The sequence below is a fragment of the Jaculus jaculus genome, chromosome X, assembly GCF_020740685.1.
Source record: "Jaculus jaculus isolate mJacJac1 chromosome X, mJacJac1.mat.Y.cur, whole genome shotgun sequence".
Lineage (NCBI taxonomy): Eukaryota > Metazoa > Chordata > Mammalia > Rodentia > Dipodidae > Jaculus > Jaculus jaculus.
The window spans coordinates 62,589,791-62,616,462 of record NC_059125.1 but is presented as its reverse complement, the minus strand read 5'-3'; the positions used below and the strand labels follow the sequence as shown (position 1 = coordinate 62,616,462).

The 26,672-nt window shown below is 39.6% G+C and overlaps 1 protein-coding gene across 1 annotated transcript in view; it reads left to right on the top strand.

Moving 5' to 3' along the window:
- Tex11 (testis expressed 11) overlaps positions 1-26,672 on the top strand; it is a 258,655-nt gene that overhangs the window by 26,831 nt on the left and 205,152 nt on the right. Inside the window, exons 6-7 of the mRNA XM_004660917.2 lie at positions 2,010-2,090; positions 11,108-11,193. Of these exons, the coding sequence (XP_004660974.1) occupies positions 2,010-2,090; positions 11,108-11,193 (167 nt within the window). The remainder of the gene's footprint in view (positions 1-2,009; positions 2,091-11,107; positions 11,194-26,672) is intronic.

Genomic DNA, 26,672 nt, shown 5'->3' with positions numbered 1-26,672 from the left:
CTCCACGGGGTCTCCACTGCAAGCCACGGTTTATCCTCATGTCCCCATGGGGTCTCTATGCAGGCAACCAGCAAACCTGCTTAACATTGCCCATGGCCATTTCCAAAACACAAGACCGTGTTGTAAACTCAATGACCCTCTTTCCAGCATTTTTTATATTCCATGATACCAGGTAGGGTGCCAATTTGTTAATCCAGGGGGGATTAAAGCAGACTTTGAAGAACAGGACTCCTTGAGCATTCAGGCCCCTTCAAAAGAGTCTACATTCTTCTTGTTGCCCCAGCGCAGGTCAGCTAGCCCAGTCTCAAAGATTTTAATCTCTTAGTTGTAGCTGAACGGACAGTAGTTCACCCAAAGATTTTTCTTTCTGTGTCATATTCTTCTGCTCACACCAGTTCATTTCTACGCAAAGCAACCCTGCATAACTTTTCAGGACATGGGCATAAGAGCAAGCTTCTCATATAAACTGTTAGCCCAGTCCAAGCAAAGCTCTTTCTCACCCTCATAAACCAAACTTCACAGTCCATAGTTCTTACTGCCTTCAGGTCTTTCAGCTCTGACCAGGATAGACCATCAAGCTGTACTTACAGCACTGCAAAGCATCTCTTAGTCCAAGGTTTCAAATTCTGCCACATTCCTCTTGAAAATCAGCTCCAAAAGACCAAAGCCACACAGTCAGGTGTTTAGCAGCAACCCCACTTCTGGTACCACTTTACTGTTGCAGTCTGGTTCACATTGCTGTTAGAAATCACCCAACCAAGAGCAGCTTCTGGGAAAAAGAGATTTATTTTGGCTTACAGGCTCGAGGGGAAGCTCCATGATGGCAGGGGAAAACGATGGTATGAGCAGAGGGTGGACATCATCCCCTGGCCAACATAAGGTGGGACACAGCAACAGGAGGGTTTGCCAAACACTGGCAAGGGAAAACTGGCTTTAATACCCATAAGCCAGCCCCCAACAATACACTCCCTCCAGGAGGCGTTAATTCTCAAATCTCCATCAGCTGGGAACTTAGCATTCAGAACAACTAGGTTTATGGGGGACACCTGAATCAAACCACAACACTGTCTTACACTCATTTAGTATCAACTCTGTTACCAGATTCTTATAGTTTCTCCCTGTATATTTTGAGCTGGCTGTGATGTTTAGCTAGATCAATTAGAATTTATTAAAATATTAGAAAACAAATCAAGACTTTTTTTGGTGTAGTGCTAAGGATAGAATCTAGGACCTTGTGAATCCTAGGTCCTTTCCCACTGAGCTACATCTCTAGCTCCCAAATAAGAGCTCTTAAACACTATTTAAAATATGCTAACGGAGCCGGGTGTGGTGGCTCACGCCTTTAATCCCAGCACTCAGGAGGCAGAGGTAGGAGGATTTCTGTAAATTCGAGGCCACCCTGAGACTCCATATGAATTCCAGGTCAGCCTGGGCTAGAGTGAGACTTTACCTCAAAAAACCAAAAACCAAAACCAAAACAAAACAAAACATAAAATATGCCAAAGGACAGATAACTGACTCAATGATTAAAGGCACTTGCTTGCAAAGCCTGATGGCCTGGGTTCAATTCTCCAGTACCCACATGAAGCCAAATGCACAAAGTGGCTGATTCATCTGGAATTTGTTTGCAGCAACAGGAGGCCCTGGCATGCCCATTCTCTCTTTCTCTCTCTCTCTCTCTTTCCCTGTTTGTCCTTATCTCTCAAAATAAATCAATAAACATTTTAAAATATGCTAACATTGGGTTGGGGAGATGACTCTGTAGTTAAATGTGCTTGCTTGCAAAGCCTGCTGAGCAGGGTTCTACTCCCCAGTACTCATGTAATGCCAGACACAAAAAGTGGTGCATGTGTCAGGAGTTTATTTAAAGTGGAAAGAAGCTCTGGACACACACATACACATACAAACACACACATTAATTAATGAATGAATTAAAAATATGCTAAAATTGAGTGAGAGATGAATACATTGTCATCTAATTTTAATCATTAACTGACATCGTTTCTCAGGCATTTGCTCAAGGGGATTTTGAAAGAGCATCTACATGTATATTTCGCTGCAAAGATATGTTGGTGAGAGTCCCTGAAATGGTAAGTGAAATTTCTGCATTTATTTTCTAAGACTAAAAATATACTATGTCAAGTCTAGAAAGACTCATCATTGTGGCATGAAACCTTTGGGATATTCTATTTGAGATTAGTTCCACTTTTAATTTTTAAAAACTATTTTTATTTATTTATTGCAAGCCAAGAGAGAAAAAGAGAGAGGAAAGGGTCTGCCAGGGCCCCTAACTGTTGCAAACAAACTCCAATTGCAGGCATGACTTTGTGCATCTGGCTTTATGTGGGTACTGGGGAATAGAACCTGGGTGGTTAGGCTTTGCAAGCAAGTGCTTTAACAGCTGTGCTATCTATCCAGCCCTAGTTCCATTTCCTTAGCTAATCTTTAAAATATTTCAATTTCCAAAAAGAGGGCACATGAAAAATTTGGGCTATTCATTTTTTTAAAAAATATTTTTATTTGAAAGCAAGAGATAGAGAGAGAGATAGAGAGAGAGAATGGACATACCAGGGCCTCTAGCCACTGCAAATGACTCCAGATGGACATACCACTTTGTGTATCAGGCTTTACATGGGTACTGGGGAATTGAACTCAGGTTGTTAGGTTTTGCAGGCAAAAGCCTAACTTCTGAGCCAGTACCCATGTAAAGCCAGATGCACAAGTTGGTGCATGTGTCTGGAGTTCGTTTGAGGTGGCTGGAGACCCTGCTGTGTTCATTCTCTCTCTTGATCTCTCTGCCTCTTTCTCACTTTCAAATAATAAACAAATAAATAAATAAATGAAATATTTTAATAAAGAAGAAAAAGGAGCCGGGCATGGTGGCTCACACTTTTAGTGCCAGCACTTGGGAGGCAGAGGTAGGAGGATTGCCATGAGTTCAAAGCCACCCTGAGACTACATACTGAATTCCAGGTTAGCCTGAGCTAGAGTGAAACCCTGCCTCGAAAAACCACAAAAAAAAAGAAAAGAAAAAGGAGATAAATTAGAAAAGCAAAAAGTTTTATATAGAAAAAAAAAAATGAAAAAGCCAGGTGTGGTGGCACACGTCTTTAATCCCAGCACTCGGGAGGTAGAGGTAGGAGGATCATCATGAGTTTGAGGACACCCTGAGACTACATAGTGAATTCCAGGTCAGCCTCAGCTAGAGTGAAACTCTACCTCAAAAAAAAAAAGTTTTATGTAGGAATTTAGTCTTTCTGAGATTCACTTAATATTATGTTGCAGTCAGGTTCTCATTGCTGGTAGAAATCACTCAACCAAGAGCATCTTGTGGGAAAAAAGAGGTTTATTTTGGCTTACAGGCTCAAGGGGGAAGCTCCATGATGGCAGGGAAAAATGATGACATGAGCAGAGAGTGGACATCACCCCCTGGCCAACATAAGGTGGACCATAGCAACTGGAGAGTGTGCCAAACACTGGCATGGGGAAACTGGCTATAACACCCATAAGCCCATTTCCAACAATACACTCCCTCTAGGAGGCATTAATTCCCAAATCTCCATCAGCTGGGAACCTAGCATTCAGAACACCTATCTTTATGGGGGACACCTGAATCAAACCACCACGTTCTGCCCCATAAACTGATATCCATACATGATGGAAAATACAATGCTTTCAGTCCAACTTTCAAAGTCCCCATAGTTTTTATCAATACCAATGATGTCCAAACATCCCCATAGTGCAAGATCTTTTAACTGAGCCATAATACCAAAAAAATCCCCCCAAAACCCATAATGGCACAGAATAAACATTCACACTACAAAAGATAGCATGTGCATAGCAAGGAAATATTCAGCCGGTATAAAATTTAAAACAACCAGGGCAAACATCAAACTGTAACTCCAAGTCCAACAACTCTAGCCAGTGACAAATCTGCAAGTCTGATAATTCTAAACAGCAACAAGTCTCTGTAATTCCAATTCTGCCCCTCCAGCTAGGCTACTCACAGTCCTGGAATACTTCTTCGGGGCGGCAGCTTTCCTTAGCAGCCATCTTGTGGTCCCAGAATCTCCACTGCAATCTACAATTCATCTTCATGGCTCCATGGGGTCTCCATGAAGGCATCCAGCAAACCTGCTTAACATTGCCCATGGCCATTTCCAAAACACAAGACTGTGTTGCAAACTCAATGACCCTATCTTTCCTGCATTTCTTATATTCCACAATACCAAGTAGGATGCCAATTTGTTAATCCAGGGGGGAATAAAGCAAACTTTGAAGAACAGGACACTCCTTGAGCACTTGAGCCCCTTCAAAAGCATCTACATTTTTCATGTTGCCCCAGTGCAGGTCAGCTGGCCCAATCTCAATGGTTGTAATCTCTCAAACAAATTGCAGGTGAACAGGCAGCAGTTTACCCAAAGATTTTTCTTTCTGTGCATATCCCTCTGCTCACATCAGTTCATTTCTATGCAAAGCAACCCTGCACAACTTCTCAGGACCCAGGCATAACAGCAAGCTTCTCACACAAACTGCTAGCCCAGTCTAGGCAAAGTTCTTTCTCACCCTCATAAGCCAAACCTCACAGTCCATAGTTCATACTGCATTCAGGTCTTTCAACTCTGACCAAAATAGTCCATCAAGCTGTACTTACAGCACTGCAAGGCATCTCTTAGGCAGAGGTTTCAACTCCTTCCGCATTCCTCTTGAAAATCAGCTCCAAAAGGCCAAAGCCACACAGTCAGGTGTTTAGAAGCAACCCTATTCTCAGTACCACTTTACTGTTGCAGTCAGGTTTGCATTGCTTGTAGAAATCTCCCAACCAAGAGCAGCTTGTGGGAAAAAGTTGTTTATTTTGGCTTACAGGCTCAAGGGGAAGCTTCATGATGGCAGGGGAAAACAATGGCATGAGCAGAGGGTGGACATCACCCTCTGGTCAACATAAGGTGAACAATAGAAATAGAAGAGTGTGCCAAATATTGGCAAGGGGAAACTGGCTATAACATCCATAAGCCCACCCCCAATAATACACTCCCTCCAGATGGCATTAATTCCCAAATCTCCACCAGCTGGGAACCTAGCATTCAGAACATCTAAGTTTATGGGGGACACCTGAATCAAACCACCACAGCCATCCTTCTGTATCCCAGAATGAGATTAGGACACATTGTAAAGTGTTGGCATGAAAACAGAAGATAATGCTGTATCATTATTCAGAAGCATATGGGAAAATATTTAGAAAATTGGATATATATTTGTCTCTTAACACAGCATGAGAAATAATGAGATATGTTGATTATTACCAAGTTATTATGGAAGAATGAATGCATAAGGGAGGAGTTGGAAGGCAAATGTCTCAAAGCAAGGCAATTATCACCTAATTATCTATTCAGTATTATAATTGAATAAAATAGAAAAATACATGATCTGTTGATGTTTCAAAGATAACAAAATCAGGATAAAAATATCTTGAAAATGTGGATAAAATGATGATCACTTTTTCTGAATTCCTACCATCTAATTTGCAAAGCAAATTGCCAAAAATGCAATAATTTAGCTAATTCAAAGTAAAAAGCTTTATATTGAACAGAAAAGTGAGTAATCAAGATAATTTTATTTTATTATTATTATTATTTTGTTTTTTCAAGGTAGGATCTCACTCTAGCTCAGGCTGACCTGGAATTCACTATGTAGTCTCAGGGTGGCCTCGAACTCATGGCAATCCTCCTACCTCTGCCTCCCTGAATGCTGGTATTAAAGGCGTGTGCCACCATGCCTATCTCAAGACAATTTTAATCAGCAATAGTAAATTGAGTCTGTTATCTACATAGCCTCAGCACTATAAAATAGGCATTATCATTTTTCAGCCAGTCAGTGTAGCAATGGCTAGAAGTTACTGGAACTCCAGTGGATCTGTTTCTGTGTGACCAGTATACAATAGACTTCTAGATACACTTTCTTGGTGTTTGTTTGGTGTTTTTGTTTTTGTTTTTTTCAAGGTAGGGTCTCCCTCTAGCTCAGGCTGACCTGGAATTCACCATGTAGTTTCAGGGTGGCCTCTAACTCATGGTGATCCTCTTACCTCTGCCTCCCGAGTGCTAGGATTAAAGGCATGTGTCACCATGCCCGGCTTTTTAAATTTTTTATTTATTCATTTGCAAAGAGAGAGAAGAGGACAGAGAATAAGATGGGTGCACCAGGACCTCTTGGCACTGCAAATGAACTCCAGACACATGTGCCACATGGCTTTACATAGGTACTAGGGAATCAAACCCGGGGCATTAAGGTTTGCAAACAAGCACCTTAACTGCTGAGCCATCTCTCCAGCCCATGTGAAGTTTTTATAGTCACACAACCAAATAAACTCATAAATCAAGGTATTTATCAAATGTATTGATGAGGCCATAAGGCAGATGAATTACAGGAAAATCCCAGTGCTGAGACGGGAAATCTCCCAGTGAGTTATTGGTCAGGGAAGTCCCTGAGGCCTCCAAACAATGCAGAATATTATTACCAAAGCTCACAATTCCTCTCCAAAACTAGATGATGAGACCTTACTGCTGAAAACAGCACATGTCAGTTGCAGGGCACTGAATAATTTCACTTTTTATTGGAATATTGTGGAGGGGTGGTCAAGCTTAGGGGGTTAAGATTGCTAGGGTACAGGCACTGACCATAATAATGTCAGTAACAATTTAGCAACTTTGATGGGACTAGACACAGTTTTGGATGTCAGTCACCTGTAGCATGTTGCCCTAGATGGAGAGGAAAGATTGGAGAGTCCTTAAGGAGCTGCTAGAATCATTTTATTCCAAGGGATTTTGTCTTAATCTCTCTACATTAAAGCACTAAAAATGTCTATGCAAAACAGAACTCTCAGCCCAATAGGAGCAAGAGATAGTTTATTGTGAGCCAAATATGAGTAACCGTAGTCCAGGAAAATGGCTTTAGCTTGCTCTGAATTACATGTGCCCTTGTGGAAGAAGCTAAATGGACTTTGTATAGTAACCAAACAAGGGCATTTACTAGATATGTTGGTAGGGACATTAGGGAGGCAGATTACAGCAAAGCAAGGGAATGTCTTTTATGTTTTGTTTTTTTTAAGGTGGTATCTGATGACATTTCTAAGCTTTGAGTTGGTGGAAGCTAGTGACTTGTTAATACAGTCCAAAAGTTTTACTTGATAGTCAAAAGCGATGTTAGGGAATGGAGAGATGGCTCAGCAGGTAAGAGCACTTCCTGTGCATTATGAGAGGGCCTGAGGAGGTCTGAAAGACCGCTTGAGTTGATCCTCAAGACCCACAGAAACTGCTGGGCATGGCTTCACATGTTGGTAGCCCCAGTCCCATAAGGGTGCGGAGACCCAAGAATTACCAGAGTTTGCAAAATAAAGGCAAGCTCCAGGATAAGTAAGAAAGACTCCGGCTCAAATAAGAATGGGAAAAAGAGTAATTCAAGTGGATTCCCTATGTTCTGCTCTAGCCATTACAGGTGAGCACACCCCTCTGCAGGCGAGCACATGGGGTTCCACACTGGCACATACATGTCTATATACCACACACCACATTACACACATACATACACACACACACACACACACGTAAAATAAAGAGAGTGAGAGAGGTGTTAGATAGTATGCAGAGGTGGATGATAAATGGCTACAAAGGAAACTAACAGCAGTCCAAGATAATTTTGGTTTTCAGTCCGTAACATTCAAACTCTCCACAGTCACAAAATTCTAATTAGTAAATTACCCTTGTAAAATCCTTAACATAGGTGTGATATTTTTACCCCCTGGGACTTCAGTTCATAGATATAAGCATCCCATGTAATGTTAAAAACTAACTTCCCTCCTTTCTTCCTTCTTCCCACTTTCCCTCCTTCCCTCTGTCCATCTCTCCTTCCTTTCCTTTTCTTTACTTTTTCATTGCTAGAGATTGAAGTCAAGGCATAGGGCTTGGGAGCATTGTTATTTATAGACACTATCTATTTCATATCAAATTAAATTAGAAATGTTTTGTGAGGACTGGGATTTATGTCCATTTTGTTCATGAATGTTTCTCTCTCACCCTCTTTCTTTTTTCTTTTCTCCTTCCTTCCTTCCTTCCTTCCTTCCTTCCTTCCTTCCTTCCTTCCTTCCTTCCTTCCTTCCTTCCTTCCTTCCTTCCTTCCTTCCTTCTTTCTTTCTTTCTTTCTTTCTTTCTTTCTTTCTTTCTTTTTGAAGTAGGGTCTCCCTCTAGCCCAGGCTGACCTGGAATTCACCCTGTAGTCTCAGAGTGACTTTGAACTCCTGGCGATGCTCCTACCTCTCCTTCTCAAGTGCTGGGATTAAAGGCATGTGCCACCATGTCCAGCTTTTTTTATTATTATTTTCTTGAGGCAGGGTCTCATTCTAGCCCAGGCTGACTTGAAACTCACACTGTAGCTCAGGTTAGCCTTGAAATCATGGTGATCCTTCTGTTTCAGCTTCTCAAGTGCTGATTTTAAAGATGTGAGCCACCACACCCAGCTTCTTTATTGATTTTTTAAAAAAAAATTTTGAGGTAGGGTCTAATTCTAGCTCAGGCTGACCTGGAATTAATTCACTCTGTAGTCTCAGGGTGGCCTCGAACTCAGGCGATCCTCCTACCTCTGCCTCCCAAGTGCTGGGATTTTAAAGGCGTGTGCCACCATGTCAGGCTCTTATTTATTTTTGAAGCAGGGTCTCACTTTAGCCCTGGCTTGCCTGGAACTCAAAGTAATCCTCTTACTTCAGCCTAAGATTAAAGGTGTGAACCTCTCTCTCTCTCTCTCTCTCTCTCTCTCTCTCTGTGTGTGTGTGTGTGTGTGTGTGTGTGTGTATTTGTGTGTAGGTGCCATGGTGCACATGTGGAAGTCAGAGGACAACCTTGGTTGTTAGTGCTTGACTTCCAACTTATTTGAGGTAATGACTATCCTTGTTTACCACTGCATTTGCCAAACTAGCTTGCCTGCAAGATTCTGGGAGATTCTCCTGCCTCTCTCTCTCATCTTGCCATATGGTGCACTGGAATTACAGATGTCTGTTATAGCATTCAGTTTTTTACAGAGTGATGCAGTTAGCTTTGCATTGCTGGCACAAAGCACCCAACCAAAAAAGCAGCTTGTGGGAGGATAGGGTTTATTTTGGTTTACAGACTTGAGGAGAAGCTCCATGATGGCAGGGGAAAATATGTCATGAGCAGAGACTGGACATCACCTTTTGGCCAACATCAGATGGACAACAGCAGCAGGATAGTGTGCCAAACACTGGCAAAGGGAAGCTGGCTATAACACGCATAAGCCTGCCCTCAGTAATACACCACTTCTAGCAAGACTCCAATTCCCAAATTGCTACCAGTTGGGGACCTAGCATTCAGAACACTTGAGTTTCTGAGGGACTCTTGAATCAAACCACCCCACATGCGTTCTGGAGATCTGAGCTCAAGTACTGAAGTTTACACAGCAACTGCTTTATTCACTGAGTCATCTCCCCAGCACTGCCGTGTCATAAATTATTTAAAAAGTGAATGACAAGGTTCGTGAATGTAGTCACTACATTTTTGTATTAGCCTCTTGATGTTCCCAGATTCCATATGATAGTACATTCCACATGACATTAGGAGATGCTTAGTAAATCATCATTATTGAATATATAAATGACTGAGTCAATGGAGCAGTATTGCCAGTAAAAGTAATATTTTATCATTTCACTTAAAAATGCTGTAAGTGGGCTGGCGAGATGACTTAGCAGTTAAAGTATTTTGCCTGCAAAACCAAAGGACCCAGGTTCAATTCTCCAGTTCCCATGTAAGCCAGATACACAAGGTGGCGCATGCGTCTGGAGTTCGTTTGCAATGGCTGGATGCCCTGGTGTGCCCATTCTTTCTCTGTCTCTGTCTCTCTGCCTCTTTCTCTCATTCAAATAAATAAATAAATAAATAAAATATATTTTAAAATGCTGTGTTTTGAACAATCTTGTAGCCTTTTATAGCTTTGTTGTGTTTATTATTTTGTATCCCACCCCTCAGGAAGTGGCATTTAATGTAGGTATATGCAGAAATTGTAAGTGCAGAAACACAACTACTGAAGAAATTGAATAGAGTCTTGGTATGCATAAATGTTCATCAGTTTTATTTTCCACTTTCCTCGGATCCAATTCAGCTGCAATCATCCCTATAGCAAGTTGTAAGATCAGCATTGTGGCAGTACCACTCCATAATTGGGATGGGCCTGTGTGAACCTATGGGATTTGGGGCATGTAATGAGTTAAACTGTTTTGTTAAAGTGTCAGGAATGCATTTAAATGCCAATGGATTCTTACAGACACACATTAGCAAGTTTAACAAGACTATTCTTTATTTTAGATTCAAATATACAGTAGGTCTTATGTGCTCATGCATGCATTTGAATTTCTATTTTTTGAATGTATTGTAATTCAAAAGAAAACTTTTTTGAAGGAAAATAGGACTTATTGCATTACTTATGAATAGCTTGCCTCAGATCTTGGATTCTTAATTGAGGATCTGCTTCTGTAGCTTTGCTTAGTTAAAACATAAAGAATTCCTTTATATGGATAGAATTGAATTTTAGATAGGTAATTTCTTTAAACACCCAGTTAATGTTTAGGTATGTTATTAGAATTAAAAAGACATTTCTCTTTTGTTATTTTGAATATTTTGAGAAGTGAAAATTCTGTAAAACATGGCACTGATGCAGAGACTAAGATGCTGATTAGCCTCCACACAAATATATTTTAAAAAATAATCTCTCTCAACAGCAAGTTTTTTCACTTTGTGTATATTTTCTACTCTAATACTCTAGTGTCTTTTCCTGGATCTGGCAACCCAGTGCAGTATTTTAGCCTGTCCTTTTGCTGGACAAGTGATCAGGTTTGAAGTTCTATTAGTAATCTATTGTAATATTTTCCATAAACAAGCAAAATTCCAACTTGAATATTTTGTAGCTCACTTTTATATAAATTGAGAATTTTGATGATGATGGTTATTTTGTTTATAGAACATGTTATGTGTTTTTAAGACTGTGAATAGCTATCAATATTTTTGAAGTTGAAGGAAATAATGAATCTGACTTTGTTTTTATATTGCAGACACGATATCTCCATGCACTCTGTTACAACCTTGGAATAGAAGCCTACAATCAGACAAAAGGCAGAGAATGTTCTTTCTGGCTTAGGTAATGTAAATAAAAAGTGATTATAAAGTTGGGAATATTACCATAGCGATCAATTAATAGTTTTTGTAGGGTACATTGGCAGTTTAAATGGCCACTGACTTCAAAGGCCAACATGTCACATTCATTTGTTTATTTAACATGCATTACTTATTATTTTTACATGTTGTCAGTTAATAGAAAAATTTGTTGTCTTTCTCAATAGTTAGACCATAGTTGTAACACATAATTTCTATATAATAAAAGCTTATTTCCTTCTGCATTCCTCCTATCTTCATCAGGGTATGCAGCATTTTGTTGGTGCTGCTTTGGTACTTCCTGCTCTCTGATAACCTGAGTATAAGTAGTAGAATCAGTTAAAATGAATAGTCTTGGATGAATTTTGCTATCTTAATTAATTTTGGTATATACTTAGCAGTTTATGTTTGCTGAGTACTATACCAAGATTTGTATTGTCATATGGAATCCGGAAATATCAAGAGGCTAATACAAAAATGTAGTGACTACATTCAAGAACCTTGTCATTCACTGCAAACAGATCCAGCAGATAGTCTCACATATAGCAGTTACTGAATAATTATTAGCTAAATAAGTTAATGTGAAGCCAGAAATGGTGGCACATGCCTTTAATCCCAGCACTCGGGAGGCAGAGGTAGGAGGATTGCCATGAGTTCGAGGCCACCCTGAGACTCCATAGTGAATTCCAGGTCAGCCTGGGCTAGAGTGAGACCCTACCTCGAAAAACCAAAAAAAAAAACCAAAAAAAAAAAACAACAAAAAAAAATAAGTTCATGTGAAAATGTCTTTTTTCTGAAGGTATTTTGAATATCAGAGGACATACAGACAATACATTTAATATTTGTCTTTTGTGTCTTTTTTTGGTTTATCGAAGTAGCATCTCACTCTGTCTCAGGCTGACCTGGAATTCACTGTGTAGTCTCAGGATGGCCTCAAACTCATGGTGATCCTCCTACTTCTGCCTCCGGAGTGCTGGGATTAAAGGTGTGCACTACCACACCCGGCTGATATTTGACTTTGACTTTCTGAGTCAAGAATTAGTTCAAGTTATTTGGAGATGCTGCTATTACTATTTTAATGGTAGTCTATTGTGAAAATTAAATTTATCATTTAAGGAAGTAAGTACAAATATGGTCATTTAGACTCAAGTACTCACAGACCTAATGTTTTATTTTGCATAAAAATATTTATACAAATAATTTGTTTTAGATAAATGACATTTTATTTATTTTTTTTATTTTTGTCCATTTTTTATTTATTTATTTGAGAGTGACACACACAGAGTGAAAGACAGATAGAGGGAGAGAGAGAGAATGGGCGCGCCAGGGCTTCTGGCCACTGCAAGTGAACTCCAGATGCATGCGCCCCCTTGTGCATCTGGCTAACGTGGGACCTGGGGAATCGAGCCTGGAACCAGGGTCCTTAGGCTTCACAGGCAAGCGCTTAACCGCTAAGCCATCTCTCCAGCCCAATAAATGACATTTTAGAACCCAATGATTGATCAAACTTTTTATAAAAAACTATGCCTGAGAGAAGAGGTTTATGTAGTTATGTAGTTTATAGCAATTTAGACTGCTTCTTATAACTGGACCATACCTGAAATTTTTAGTATGACTCATATTTTTATGAATTTTAAAATGTACCAAATAAATTAACTAGTTTAGCACAAGTTTCCTTTAGTGAACAACCTTGTGCAACAGCATGATGACTGTTCTACTTTAGGATTTGACAGTTTTGGAGAATATGTAGGGTGCTCACAAAGTTTAAAGTATATACCTACCAAAAGACTGGTGCTGAGAAGCTAGGGCTAGAAAGGTTAAAAAATAATTCTGGGGCAGGGAGATTGCTAAGTAGGTAGAGCCACTTGCTATGCAAGTGTGACAACCTGAGTTTGCATTTCCAGAACCCATATAAAGCCAGATTCTGTAGTAAGCATCTATAATCTTAGCTCTCTCATGGAAAGATGAGAGTCGGAGACAGGAGGAGACTGCTGAAGTTTGCAGGGTAGCTAGCCTGGTGTACCCAACAGTGAGCAACAAAGACACTCTGCCTCAAATAAGACAGAAAGAAATGATTGACATCTGAATTTGTCCTGACCTCCACATGAATGTTGTGGCATTCACACACTGCACTCACATACATGAACACACATATGCACACATCATACACACATATACACACTAAGATAAATAATTCTGGTGATAGTGATGGCTTCTGGAAAATTAAGACTGAAGGTGAGATTGAAGTTTATGTCAATAAATGAGGATGAACTAGGAGTCATAAGACTAAGTGTTCCCTAGGATCAGTCATAAGAATAGGAAGAGGGGCCTGGGGAGATGGCTTAGAGGTTAAGGCACTTGCCTGCGAAGACAAAAGACCTAGGTTTGATTCCCTAGGACCCATATAATCCAGATGCACAAGGTGGCACATGTGTCTGGAGTTTGTTTGCAATGGCTGGAGGCCCTGGCATGCCCATGCTCTCTTTATCTGTCTCTCTAGCTCTCTCTCTGCTTCTCTCTCTCAAATAAATAAAAATAAAGCCAGATGTGGTGGCTCACACCTTTAATCCCAGCACTTGGGAGGCAGAGGTAGGTGGATTGCCATGTGAGTTCAAGGTTACCCTGAGGCTACATAGTGAGATCCTGGTCATCCTGGGTTAGAGTGAGACCCCCCACCTCAAACACACACACACACACACACACAGGAATAGGCAGAGGTTTGAAGTGACATGCTATATGAGTTATTTACATAGATGCCAAGGGTGGATCTTTTTTTTTTTGGTTTTTCGAGGTAGGGTCTCACTCTGGCTCAGGCTGACCTGGAATTCACTATGTAGTCTCAAGATGGCCTTGAACTCTCGGCGATCCTCCTACCTCTGCCTCCCGAGTGCTGGGATTAAAGGCGTGCGCCACCACGCCCGGCTAAGGGTGGATTTTTTATCTGTTAGTTAACATTTAAAACAAAATCTTACAAGAGAATGTGATGATGTGTCATAATTGACCTCCATTTCATAAGTTAGCTGTGTATATAAGATTTGTACTATACATGGCAATTATTTTATAGGAATATTTAATGAATCAGTATGTGTATATATATATATATATATGTATTATATATATAAATATATATATATTTAAAGATTTTTAAAAATTATTTATTAGCGACAGAGAGAGAGAGAATGGCCACACTAGAGTCTCCAGCCACTGCAAATGATCTCCAGATGCATGCGCCACCGTGTGCATCTGGCTTACATGGGACCTGAAGAATCAAACCTGGGTCCTTAGGCTTTGCAGGCATGCACCTTAACTGCTAAACCATCTTTCCAGCCTAAATCATTGTATTTTTATTAAGAAAATCCATGAAATAGTAAATTATATAGCACTGCTAGGAGTCTTTTGTGTTCTTATCACTAGAATTATTTTGGTGAAAATGAGAAAAGCCTGAATTCTACCAATAGTTATTATGTATAATTTCAGTTTCTCTGCTTGATTATTATTTTCCACATGTTTGATGATCTTAAAGTAACTTGAAAAGAAATGATCATATTTCATTATTTTAAAAGAGGCAAAAGTAATTGTCAATATCATTAAAATAGGCATCTTAACACATTAAACAGTTTTTGTGGTATTAGACTTTCAAAAATTGTTGTAATCTTTGGCATTAATGTAAAACTGTTAATATTATATTACTTTTGAATTGTAGGGTTTGAGCCAGGCATGATGGCACATGCCTATAATCCCAGCACTTGGGAAGCAGAGATAGGAGGATCACTGTGAGTTCAAGGGCACCCTGAAACTGCATAGTGAATTCCAGGTTAGCCTGGGCTAGAGTGAGACTCTACCTCAAAAACAAAACAAAATAAAACAAAAAAGAATGAATTGTAGAGCTTGAATACAAGACACATGCATCATAGAGTGTACTATGACTGAAAAATAGAAACTATTCAATTAGTGGTAGCTACTGCTACTATCTTTAGGTGATGTGCTTGCTATTTACTGAAAATGGAAATTACTGTGTCTACTCTGTAACTGGTTCCCTGAGCCATTAGGCCTGATTCTTCATCCAAATACTTGTCTGTTTTAAGAGAAGTGATATAAATATGTAAAAGTGGCACATGAAATTAATTATAGTTTGGGCTACAATGGAGAAGGAAGCCATTCCCCTGTCTTTGCCTTCACCATTGTAGTGTTATGGGAGATAAACCTTTCTCTTAGAGCCCAGTGCCAGAGCATCTGGGGATGGATCCCACTTCCTGGATGGTATATTTTATTAGGAATGAATCAGGGGCTAAAAAAATCTTAAAAATAAATCCCAATTTTCTAGGAGTCCTGTTACAATTCCACTACTTCATTCTAAAATTTATCTGTCAGCCGGGTGTGGTGGCGCACGCCTTTAATCCCAGCACTCGGGAGGCAGAGGTAGGAGGATCGCCATGAGTTCAAGGCCACCCTGAGACTACATAGTGAATTCCAGGTCAGCCTGGACCAGAGTGAGACCCTACCTTGAAAAACCAAAAAAAAAAAATAAAATAAAATAAAATTTATCAGTCAAATTGACTGTAGATTACTTGCTGACTATGCTGGTAAAAATGTATTAAAAATAAGCGTTCACATCTATCACATAGTATTAATCTTTGGAAGAACTTTACTTTATGCATTAATGATATGTTGAGAAACCTGCTGGGTGTGGTTACTAATACAAGCAAAGTGAGTGGCATATAGTAAAGCACCCTTTTCTATGAATTTTATACTGGGGGAGCCATAGAAAATGATATTCTTTCCATAGGATTTAAAAAAGATTTTAATTATTTTTATTTATTAGAGAGAGAGAGAGAGAATGGGCATATCAAGGCCTTCAGCCACTACAAATGAACTCCAGACACATGTGTCACCATGTGCATCTGGCTTATGGGGGCCTGGAGAATTGAAACTTAGGCTTCGTAGATATGCACCTTAACTGCTAGGAGAATTGCTATGATTTTGAGGTCAGCAGAGTGAGTTTCAGGTCAATCGGGGACAGTATGAGACCCTTTCTCAAAAAGAAAAGAATAGGAAGAAGAACGAGAGAGAGAGAGAGAGAGAGAGAGAGAGGGAGAGAGAGAGAGAGAGAGAGAGAGAGAGAGAGAGAGAGAGAGAGAGAGAGAGAGAGAGAGAGAAAGCAGCAACAGCAACTGGAGAGTAGAGGTAAGGTGTCTAGAGGGTCAACAAACTAGAGACTGCAATGGTGGTTGTGCTGTCCCTGTGGCCACTGACCATATTAATGTCTAGGACTGAATTCATGATGAATATGAATGCTAAGGCCAGAGCCAAGTCTTCAGTGACTGTGGAGGCATGACTAGGAAAGGCATAGATGACAAAGAAAGGGAGGAGAAGGTAGTAGATACTACAGTACATAATTACTGACTATATTCTATTTTGTAATTGTGCACCAGAACTCACTCTTTCACTATAAGTTAGTATATTTTGAGCAACTTTTCCTTCTCTTTTCTTCCTTCTCACTTCTTTCCTCAGGCTCTGGTAATCACCATTTGTGGTGGTTTGTATATGAAACATCTCCTATAGCCTCTTATGGTTGTGATTAACCCTCATACTCAATCCCCAGCTGATAGAGTCTTTGGGAGGTGGAGCCTTGCTGGAAGAGGGTGTCATTGGGGTGGACCTTGAGGTATAGTCCAGCCCTACTGGTTATTCAGGTTAGCTAGCTCACTCAGACTATTTTCTTCTTATTGATATGGAAATGTGACCCAGGCTTCTTGTTCAGGCCTGTCATGCTTTCCTCTACCATGATGAGACTTCCCCTCAAAACTGTAAGCCTGAAATAAACCCTTTCCTCCCATAAGCTGCTTCTGGTTGGGTGTTTTTTTTTTTCCCCCAGCAATAAAGGTAAGTGCTACACCATTCTATTCTTCTATAGCATTGATAATTATAAATTTTGCATGTGGGTGAGAATATGGGGCATTTACTTTCTGTGCCTGACTTTTTTCATTTAACATAATGATCTTTAATTCCTTCTGCCATGTCAAAAATGTCATTCTTATGCCAGACATGGTGGCTCATGCCTTTAATCCCAACACTCATGAGGCAGAAGTAGGAGGATTGCCATGAGTTCAAGGCCACTGAGACTACATAGTGAATTCCAAGTCAGCCTGGGCTAGAGTGAGACCTTACCGCAAAAACAAAGAAACAAAAAAGTCATTATTTTTATGGTTTAAAAGTATTCCATTGTGCATATATACCATATTTTATTTATTCATTAATCAAGAGAGAGATACTTAGGTTGGTTCCACAGCTTGGCTATTATGAATAGTGTTTCAATAAACCTAAGAATGCAGAGATGTCTCTGGCATTCTGATTTCATTTTCTTCAGGTATATACTTTGTAGCAAGGTTGCTGGATCATATGGTAGTTCTGTTTTAATATTTTTGAGGAACCCTTGTGTTTTTTTTTCTGTAATAAATGTACTAATTTATATTCCTATAAACAGTCTACAAAGTTTCCCTTTCCCCCACATCCTTACCAAGGCTGTCTTTTCTAGTTTTGGTAATACTTGTTCTTACTGTGGTGAAGGGATATCTTATTGCTTTACATCTCCCTGATGGTTAGTAATGTTGAGTATAGTGCCTCCTATTTTGTTCTTTTTATTTTATTTATTTATTTATTTATTTGTTTGTTTGTTTGTTTTCTATTCAGCAAATACAGGCAGTTTGGTACCATTATTTGGCTCATCCATGACCTACACCCTTCCCATTGGCCCCTCCTTGTTGCAGTATATGGGTCATGCCTTGTGGAGTTAGCCCACAGTTGTTGGTACGATAAATGTCTCTGCATATCCTGACCCAACATGTGGCTCTGACATTCTTTCTGCCCCCTCTTCCACAAAATTTCCCTAGCCATGTTGGGTTCATTTTTTGTCTGCTTCAGTGATAAGGTGTTGGGGGCCTCTGAGGCTCTGGCTCTCTGATTTGGTAGGAGTTGATTTTTCTCTGTGTTGGTCTCCTTCCCCCTTGTGCTGGTATCTGGTTCATCAGGAAATCAGCACCCTTGCTTGTTTCGCTAATTTTCCTTAGTTTCAGCCGGGGCCCTTTTGAGGTATAATGGCCCATCATATTTTGTTCTTTTTCTTTAAGACTTTGGCTACTGGGATTGTTGTGGTTCCATATAAAATTTCAGATTATTTTTCATTTTTGTGAAAAATGTCATTTACGTTTTGATAGGGGTTGCATTGGGTACAGACATTTAAAAACTATTCCATTCCATAAACAAGGGATGTCTTTTCTTCTTTTTGTTTTTTCTTCAATTTTCTTCATCAATGTTTTATAGTTTTCATTATAGATATCTTTAATACCTGTGATAGTTAATTTTGGTTGTCTATTTAATTGGGTCTATATTCACCTTGGAGATAAATCTCTGAACATGTCTGTGATGGATTTTCTGGATTGGATTAATTGAGGTGGGAAAACTTACCCTAAATGTGAGTGGCATCATGGGCTGGGGTTCCAGAGCAAGTAAAAAGGAGAAAGTAAGCTAAGCACTAGCATTCGTCATTCTTTGCTTCTGAACTCTGCAGTTATGCTCCTGCCACCATGCCTTCTTCACCATGATGTACTTTGTGCCCTAAAACTGTGAGGCAAAATAATTCTTTTTTCTGAAATTGCTTTCTCAAACATTGTGAAAATGGCTAGAATAGCTGTGGTAATCTGAAAGTAAAATGTCCCCCGTAGCCTCATGTGTTTGTAATTAAGATTTATACTTAATTCCCAGCCTGTGGAGCCTGCTGGAAGAGGTGTGTAACTGGCAGTGAACCCTGGGATTTTATAGTCTAGTGTTCTTTGTCAGTGCTAGCTAGCTCATTCTCTCTACTATCTCCCTGCTGATATGTGACAATGTTAGCCAGCTTTCTTGGGATGCCATGCTTTCTCCACCATAAAGAAACTCCCCTTTGAAAATTTAAGCCAAAATAAATCCTCTCCTTTTATAAGCTGCTTCTGGTGAAATGTGTTGTCCCTACAATAAGTTTGTAACTGATATAATAATACTAAAAGTAATCTACAGATTCAGTACAATCTGCATCAAAATTCCAATGACATACTTCACGAAACTGGAAAAAAATCTAAAAATTCACATGGAAACACAAAACATCATGAATATACAAAGCATTACTTAGCAGGAAGACAAGTAGTGGCAGTATCATAATAGCTTATCTCTGATTATATGATAGATCTATAGTGACAAAGATAGCATAATATATGCATAAAACAGACATGTAAATGAATGAAACAAAATAGGTCCCAGAAATAAATCCACACAGCTATTGCCACCTAATTTTTACAAAGATGTCAAAAATATATACACTGAGCAAAAAAAGTCAGCCTATTCAACAAATGGTGCTGGCAAAACTGGATATCCATCTGTAGAAAAATGAAAATACACTCATATCTCACCATGCACAAAAATTAAACTGAATTAAAAACATTAATTTGAAACTTAAAACACTGAACCTGCTAGAAGAAAACAACTATTGACCTACTTCTTCCAGAATAGCTCCACTTCCTAAAGTTTCCATGCCTTCTTAAACAGCGCTACTATCTGGGGACCAAGTATTTAAGCACATGAGACTATGGGGGGACATTTTACATTCAAATCACAACAATATGTCTATTAACATTAAATATTGTAGAAAACATCAAAATCATTGAAAAGTGTATGAATTTTAAGGAGCCAATTCCTCCCAAAATAAATGGACTATAGATAAAGTATATTAGTGGAGGGCTGGAGAGATGGCTTAGCAGATAAGGTGCTTGGTTGTGAAGCCTAAGGAGCCATGTTTGACTCACCAGATCCCACATAAGACAGACAGACAGACAGACAAGGAAACACATGCATGAGGTTGTGCATGCAAACAAGGTGGTGCATATGTCTGGAGTTTGATTGCAGTGGCTGGAGACCCTGGTGAGCCAATTCTCTCTCTCTTTCTCACTTCACTCTTGCTCTCTCTCTTTCTCTCACTCTCATTAAAAAAAAAGAACAAAGAATATTAGTGGAACTAAGTAAAGCCAAAGACTATACTGAAAAATTCCCAATTTCTTATTTGTAATATTAGAGACTGAAATAAGTTGGAAAGATGACAGAAAATATTGGAAGCAGACAACATCCTGGAGAACTAGACGAAACCCTTGAAGATATTTGGGGGAAAATAATCTAATACTGATTTTAATAAATGCACTTTTTAAAAATCTGTGTGCTACTAGTATTTATACTTTCCCAAAAGAGGTCTTTCATAGGTTAATGACAGTGAGTATTTCTCAACCTATTATGTGGGTGCTCTGTGTTACATTTTCAGTAGATATGAAATAGATAATGGTTTATTTAGGCTTCTTCTTTCATAGCTACAAGTTTATAATGTATTTAAATTTTTTTAAATGAATTTATTAGTTGCTTGAATTTTTTGGATGTAAGTAAATGGCTAAGCAGTATGATGGAGGAGAGATACATTTTGAGAATCTTTCCCATTTTAATTCTATAAATACTAATCTGAAACCTGTTCCAGTTGGTAACAAATACAAGTTGATTACTATTGGTTAAGAATAGGTATTATTCTTGGGCTGGGGAGATGGCTTAGAAGTTAAGGTGCTTGCCTGCAAAGCCAATGGACCTAGGTTTGATTCCCCAGGACACACATAGGCCAGATGTACAAGGTGAAGCATGTGTCTGGAGTTCATTTGCAGTGGCTGGTGGCCCTGGCATGCCCATTGTCTCTCTATCTGTCTATCTTTCTCAACTGAATAAATAAAAATAAAAATATAAAAAAACAATAGGTATTATTCTGGATGTAGTATCCTTGTGTAGAAGTATATTTCATTTCTGATTATAGAAAAATTTTTGTATCCCTCAAAAAGCAAAAGAATAAGGATAATGGGTCCTTCTAAATTCATAGTACTTAAGTTTAGGCGACATGAATTATGTAGCTTCCATAATGAATTCTAAAATAGCCATCATATATACCATATTTACAGTATTTAAATATGAGACTTGTTTATCATTGCTTAGCATTTGCTATTGTTAATATGAACATATATCACTAGAAATGTGCCTAGTGGGAGAAAGCTTTCTTTGCATATACAAGGTCTTGGGTTTGTTCCCTGGCACCAATAAAAAATGGAATATATATCATTAGAGTCATTTATGTTCTTATAATAAGAAATAAATGAAACAAAATACAAACATTTATATGCACAAATATTAATATAAATATTAATAAAAACTAATATAAGCCAAAAGAAGAAAATTTGTGCCAATTTTGGGTGTTAATCCTTTTATTTTTAATATTTAGTCCTTTTATTTTAATGTTAGTCCTTTTATTTTTCCATCATTATTAGCCTAGGATTTTGAGAATTTAACACCATTATACATAGCCATGCATATGAGCAAAGGAAATATCTCAGAGATTACATAAAATCTTATTGATACTCAACTGTGACTGTCAGTCACTTGATTACTATGGTTCTCAATGGCTTCATTTGAAAAACAAGCACAATATTATCTGTGTCATAGGCTTGTAGTGAGGATAACATAAGTGACAGAATAGTTGTTTGAACAGTTAAAGGTTTATTTATTCATGTAGTGTGATAAATTATTGACTTTAAAAATGATCATGTAGGGCTGGAGAGATGGCTTAGCGGTTAAGTGCTTGCCTGTGAAGCCCAAGGACCCCGGTTCGAGGCTCGATTCCCGAGGACCCACGTTAGCCAGATGCACAAGGGGGTGCATGCATCTGGAGTTTGTTTGCAGTGGCTGGAGGCCCTGGCGTATCCATTCTCTTTCTCTCTCTCTCTATCTGCCTCTTTATCTCTGTGTGTCCATTGCTTTCAAATAAATAAAAAATAAAAAGCAAAAAAAAATTTAAAAAAAATGATCATGTAGCCAGGCATGGTGGCATACACCTTTAAGTCCCAGCACTTGGGAGGCAGAGATAGGAGGATCACTGTGAATTCAAGGCCACCCAATACTGCATAGTGAATTCCAAGTCAGCCTGGGCTATAGCAAGAACCCACTTCAAAAAGCCAAAGAAAAAAATTATCATGTACACAGCCAATTCATTTTTCTAAATTTTTATTTTATTGGCAACTTCCATAATTGAAGACACTATTCCATGGTAATTCCCTCCCTCCCCTGACTTTCCCCTTTGAAATTCCACTCTCCATCATATACTCTCCCCCTCTTAATCAGTCTCTCTTTTATTTTGGTGTCATCATCTCTTCTTTCTATTATTATGTTCTTGTGTAGGTAGTGTCAGGCACTGTGAAGTCATGGATATCCAGGCCATTTTGTGTCTGGAGGATCACATTGTAAGGAGTCCTACCCTTCCTTTGGCTCTTACATTCTTTCCCCACCTCTTCCACAATGGACCCTGAGCCTTGGAAGGTGTGATAGAGATATTTCAGTGCTGAGCACTTCTCTTTCACTTATTCCCAGCACCATGATGCCTTCTGAGTCATCCCAAGGTCACTACCAACTGAAAAGAGAAGGTTCTCTATCCAAAAGTGAGAGTAGCATTAATATATGGGTATGAACATCAAGAGAAGTACTTACTTGGCAGTTTGGTGAGCACAGTATACACATTTAGCCAGATACCAGCATATGTTACACCCCTAGGGCTCATGACTACACCTACAGGATCAGGGATGCATTCCTTCCCATGCAGGGGGTTTCCAGTCCAATTAGAGAGTGGTTGTTTTCTCCCATAACGGACATGCCACTATTGCACCAATTGGCTCATTTGGCCTGGCTGATCAAATTTAAGGCTTGCAGTGTCCACTGTTGAGTATCTCCACTAGTGATTTCTCTCTCCCATTGAATTTCATACAGCATAGCTTTTTCTAGCTTTCTGTCAGCTGGTCTATGTGGAGAAGGTTTTCAGCTCAGCTCCAGCAGGATTTCTCAGTGGCCTTGCAGCCCAAGTATGGGGAGTCTTCAGCAGTAGGGTATTACCATCTATTCCTGGTGGGAAACTAAGAGCTTCGGCAATGGCCTGTAATGTTTTAGGACCATCAGGGACCTCCCTGGCCAGCAACTCACTGGAAGGTATCCCATCACTGGCACTGAAAATCTTCTAGCAACAATCTACGGCTTCTGGGTGTTCCATTGACCTAAAAAGTAGGTTTTCATATGACTTATTTATATCCTCTTAGATTTTGATTAGCCCTCCCTCCACCTTTCCTTTACTCAATCTCTTCCCCTGATCTCATTTAGGCCTTTTAACTCCCATTAATCTGTTCTTCTACTTACATATATACAATACCATCCACTCAAATCCCTCCTCTCTTTCTATTTCCTTTATATCCCCTTCCTAGCTTACTGGTCTCTGCTACTGAGTTTTATTCCTACTTACATAGAAGTCCAATCATTTGTAGCTGGGATCTTCATATGAGAGAGAACATGTAACATTTGGCTTTCTGGACCTGGGTTACATTACTAAGTATAATCCTTTCCTGATCCATCCATTTTCCTGCAAAATTCATAATTTCACTTTTCTTTACCACTGAGTAGAACTCTGTTATATAAATGTGCCACATCTTCATTATCCACTCATCAGTTGAGGGACATCTAGGCTAGTTCCATTTCCTAGCTATTGTGAATAGAGTAGGAATAAACATGGCTGAGCAAATATCTCTAAGGTAGTGTGACAAGTCCTTAGGTTATTTGCCTATGAGTGATATAGCTGGGTCATATGGTAAATCTACTTTTAGCTGTCTCAGGAACCTCTACACTGATTTCCACAATGGCTAGACCAGATTGCATTCCTACCAACAGTGTAGAAGGGTTCCTCTTTTTCCACATCCTTGTCGGCATTTGTCGTCATTTGTTTTTATGATGGTAGTCATTCTGACAGGAGTGAGATGGAATCTCAATGTAGTTTTAATCTGCATTTTCCTGATGGTTAGGGATGTAGAACCTTTTTTAGGCCCTAAAAATCAGGAAACATCAAAGGCAACAATAGTCAACACCAAAATACATCTTATTTGAGAAGGGTAAAGCCAATATATATTTGAATATATCATTCAAATGTAATACATAATCTTTCCTGACATTGAAAGAGAGATAAACACTTCCAGTGCAGGCCTATGTATCTGGCTTTGTATAAGTAGGCCCTGTTACCTTTTGGGATGGCTTCCAGGCTCACCAATGCTGAATGCCCACCATCTATCCCTCTCGGTGCTGAGCAGCCAGGGGTGAATGAGTACTCCGGATGTTCACGGCTCTGACATTTGGGGGGTGGGAGACTTTGCAGGGTGCCTGGAGTCCTACCAGAGCTGCTCGGCTTGTCCTGTTTGTATTCTCCTTCAGCAACTGCTCAGCTTGTTTCTGCTGTCATTTTCTGTTTCAAGTTTCTTGTCTTTGCAATGAGGCTGATGTGAGTGGAAAATCCCCTCACCTTGTTTCTGCTTTTGCAGCTCTGTGCTCCTGGCTGGCCGAGCTCACGGATCAGGGCTGCTGGCATCTCAGTGGGATTCTGGCTGGTTTCCTCCTTTCTGGAAGATATTGGTCTCTCCTGCTTCTCTGCTGTGGTTGATATAACTTATACACCTTCACTTTTAAGTAGAAGAGTGTATTTTGCTGTGTTTATGCTTATTTCCTGCCCTATGCTGCTTGGTGTGGTTAGTATGCTGCCATCTTACACAGAAGTCCCCAATTCTTTTTTTTTTTTTTTTTTTTTACGTATATTTAAAAGTTTGTTTACAAGCAAAGAGAGATAGAGAGAAGAAAGTCAGACAGAATGGGTGCATCAGGGTCTCTAGCCACTGCAAATGAATCCACATGCACACACAACTTTGTGCATCTGTCTTTACATGGGCACTTTGGAATTGAACCACTGAGCAACCTGTCCAGCCACGGTTTTTTTTTTTTAATTTTTATTAACATTTTCCATGATTATAAAATATATCCCATGGTAATTCCCTCCCTCCCCACCCCCACAGTTTCCCATTTGAAATTCCATTCCAGCCACGTTTTTTAAATAAGTATTTTTATTTATTTATTTGCAAGCAGGAAGAGAGAGATAGTGTGTGTGAGAGAGAAGAGAGACAGAGTGAATGGGCATGCCAGGGCCTCCAGCCACTGCAAACAAACTCCAGATGTATGTGCCAATTTGTACATCAGGGTTTTTTTTTTTAATGGGTATTGGGGAATCAAACCTGTATTGTTAGGCTTTGCAGGCAAGTGCCTTAACCACTTAGCAATCTCTTCAGCTCCCACCACCCAGTTATTTTCTTATCTCTGTGCATATGTTTGTGAATGCTAGTGCAGGTTCATGCATGTGGAGGTGATAGGACAACCCTGAATGTCATTCCTCACCTTCCACCTAGCTTGAGGCAAGGTAATCTTTTTGTTCACCACTTTGAACACAAGGCTTGCCAGCCTGACAGCTTCTGAGATTTTCCTGTTTCCGCCTCCCATCTCACCATAGGAGGGCAGTTTACAGATGCTTATTAGCTCACTAGTGCCTCAGGCTTTATGTGGGTTCAAGTCATTAGGCTTGCTCAGCAAGTGGATAAACCAGCCAGCCATCTCCCTCGCCCTACACAACCATGTTTCAAAGTGAAAAACAGAACATATTAGCACCATCTAGTGGAAAGATAATGAATTGTGTAATAGCAATGTCAAGACAGAATATGATTTAATATGAATAATAATTTAGAGCTTGCAGAAAGCTTATAGATCATCTAGTTCAAGAATTTATTTTTTTAAATTATTTATTTATTTATTTGAGAGTGACAGACACAGAGAGAAAGACAGATAGAGGGAGAGAGAGAGAATGGGTGTGCCAGGGCTCCCAGCCTCTGCAAACGAACTCCAGACGCGTGCGCCCCCTTGTGCATCTGGCTAACGTGGGACCTGGGGAACCGAGCCTCGAACCGGGGTCCTTAGGCTTCACAGGCAAGCGCTTAACCGCTAAGCCATCTCTCCAGCCCAAACAAACCTCTCTTCTGTTTTTTTTTTTGTTTTGTTTTGTTTTTTTCCGAGGTAGGGTCTCACTCTAGCTCAGGCTGACCTGGAATTCACTATGGAATCTCAGGGTGGCCTCGAACTCACAGCGATCCTCCTATCTCTGCCTCCTGAGTGCTGGGATTAAAGGCGTGCACCACCACGCCTGGCTCAAATTTAGAAACCAATTCATGGTAGTTTTTAAAATTTTTTTATTAACAACTTCCATGATTATAAAAAATACCCCATGGTGATACCCTCCCTCCTCCACTTACCCCTTTGAAACTCCACTCTCCATCATATGCCCTCCCCATCTCAATCAGTCTCTCTTTTACTTTTGATGTCTTGATCTTTTCCTCCTCTTATGATGGTCTTATGCAGGTAGTATCAGGCACTGCAAGGCCATGGATATCCAGGCCATTTTGTGTGTCTGGAGGGAGCATGTTGTATGGAGTCCTGCCCTTCCTTTGGCTCTTACGTTCT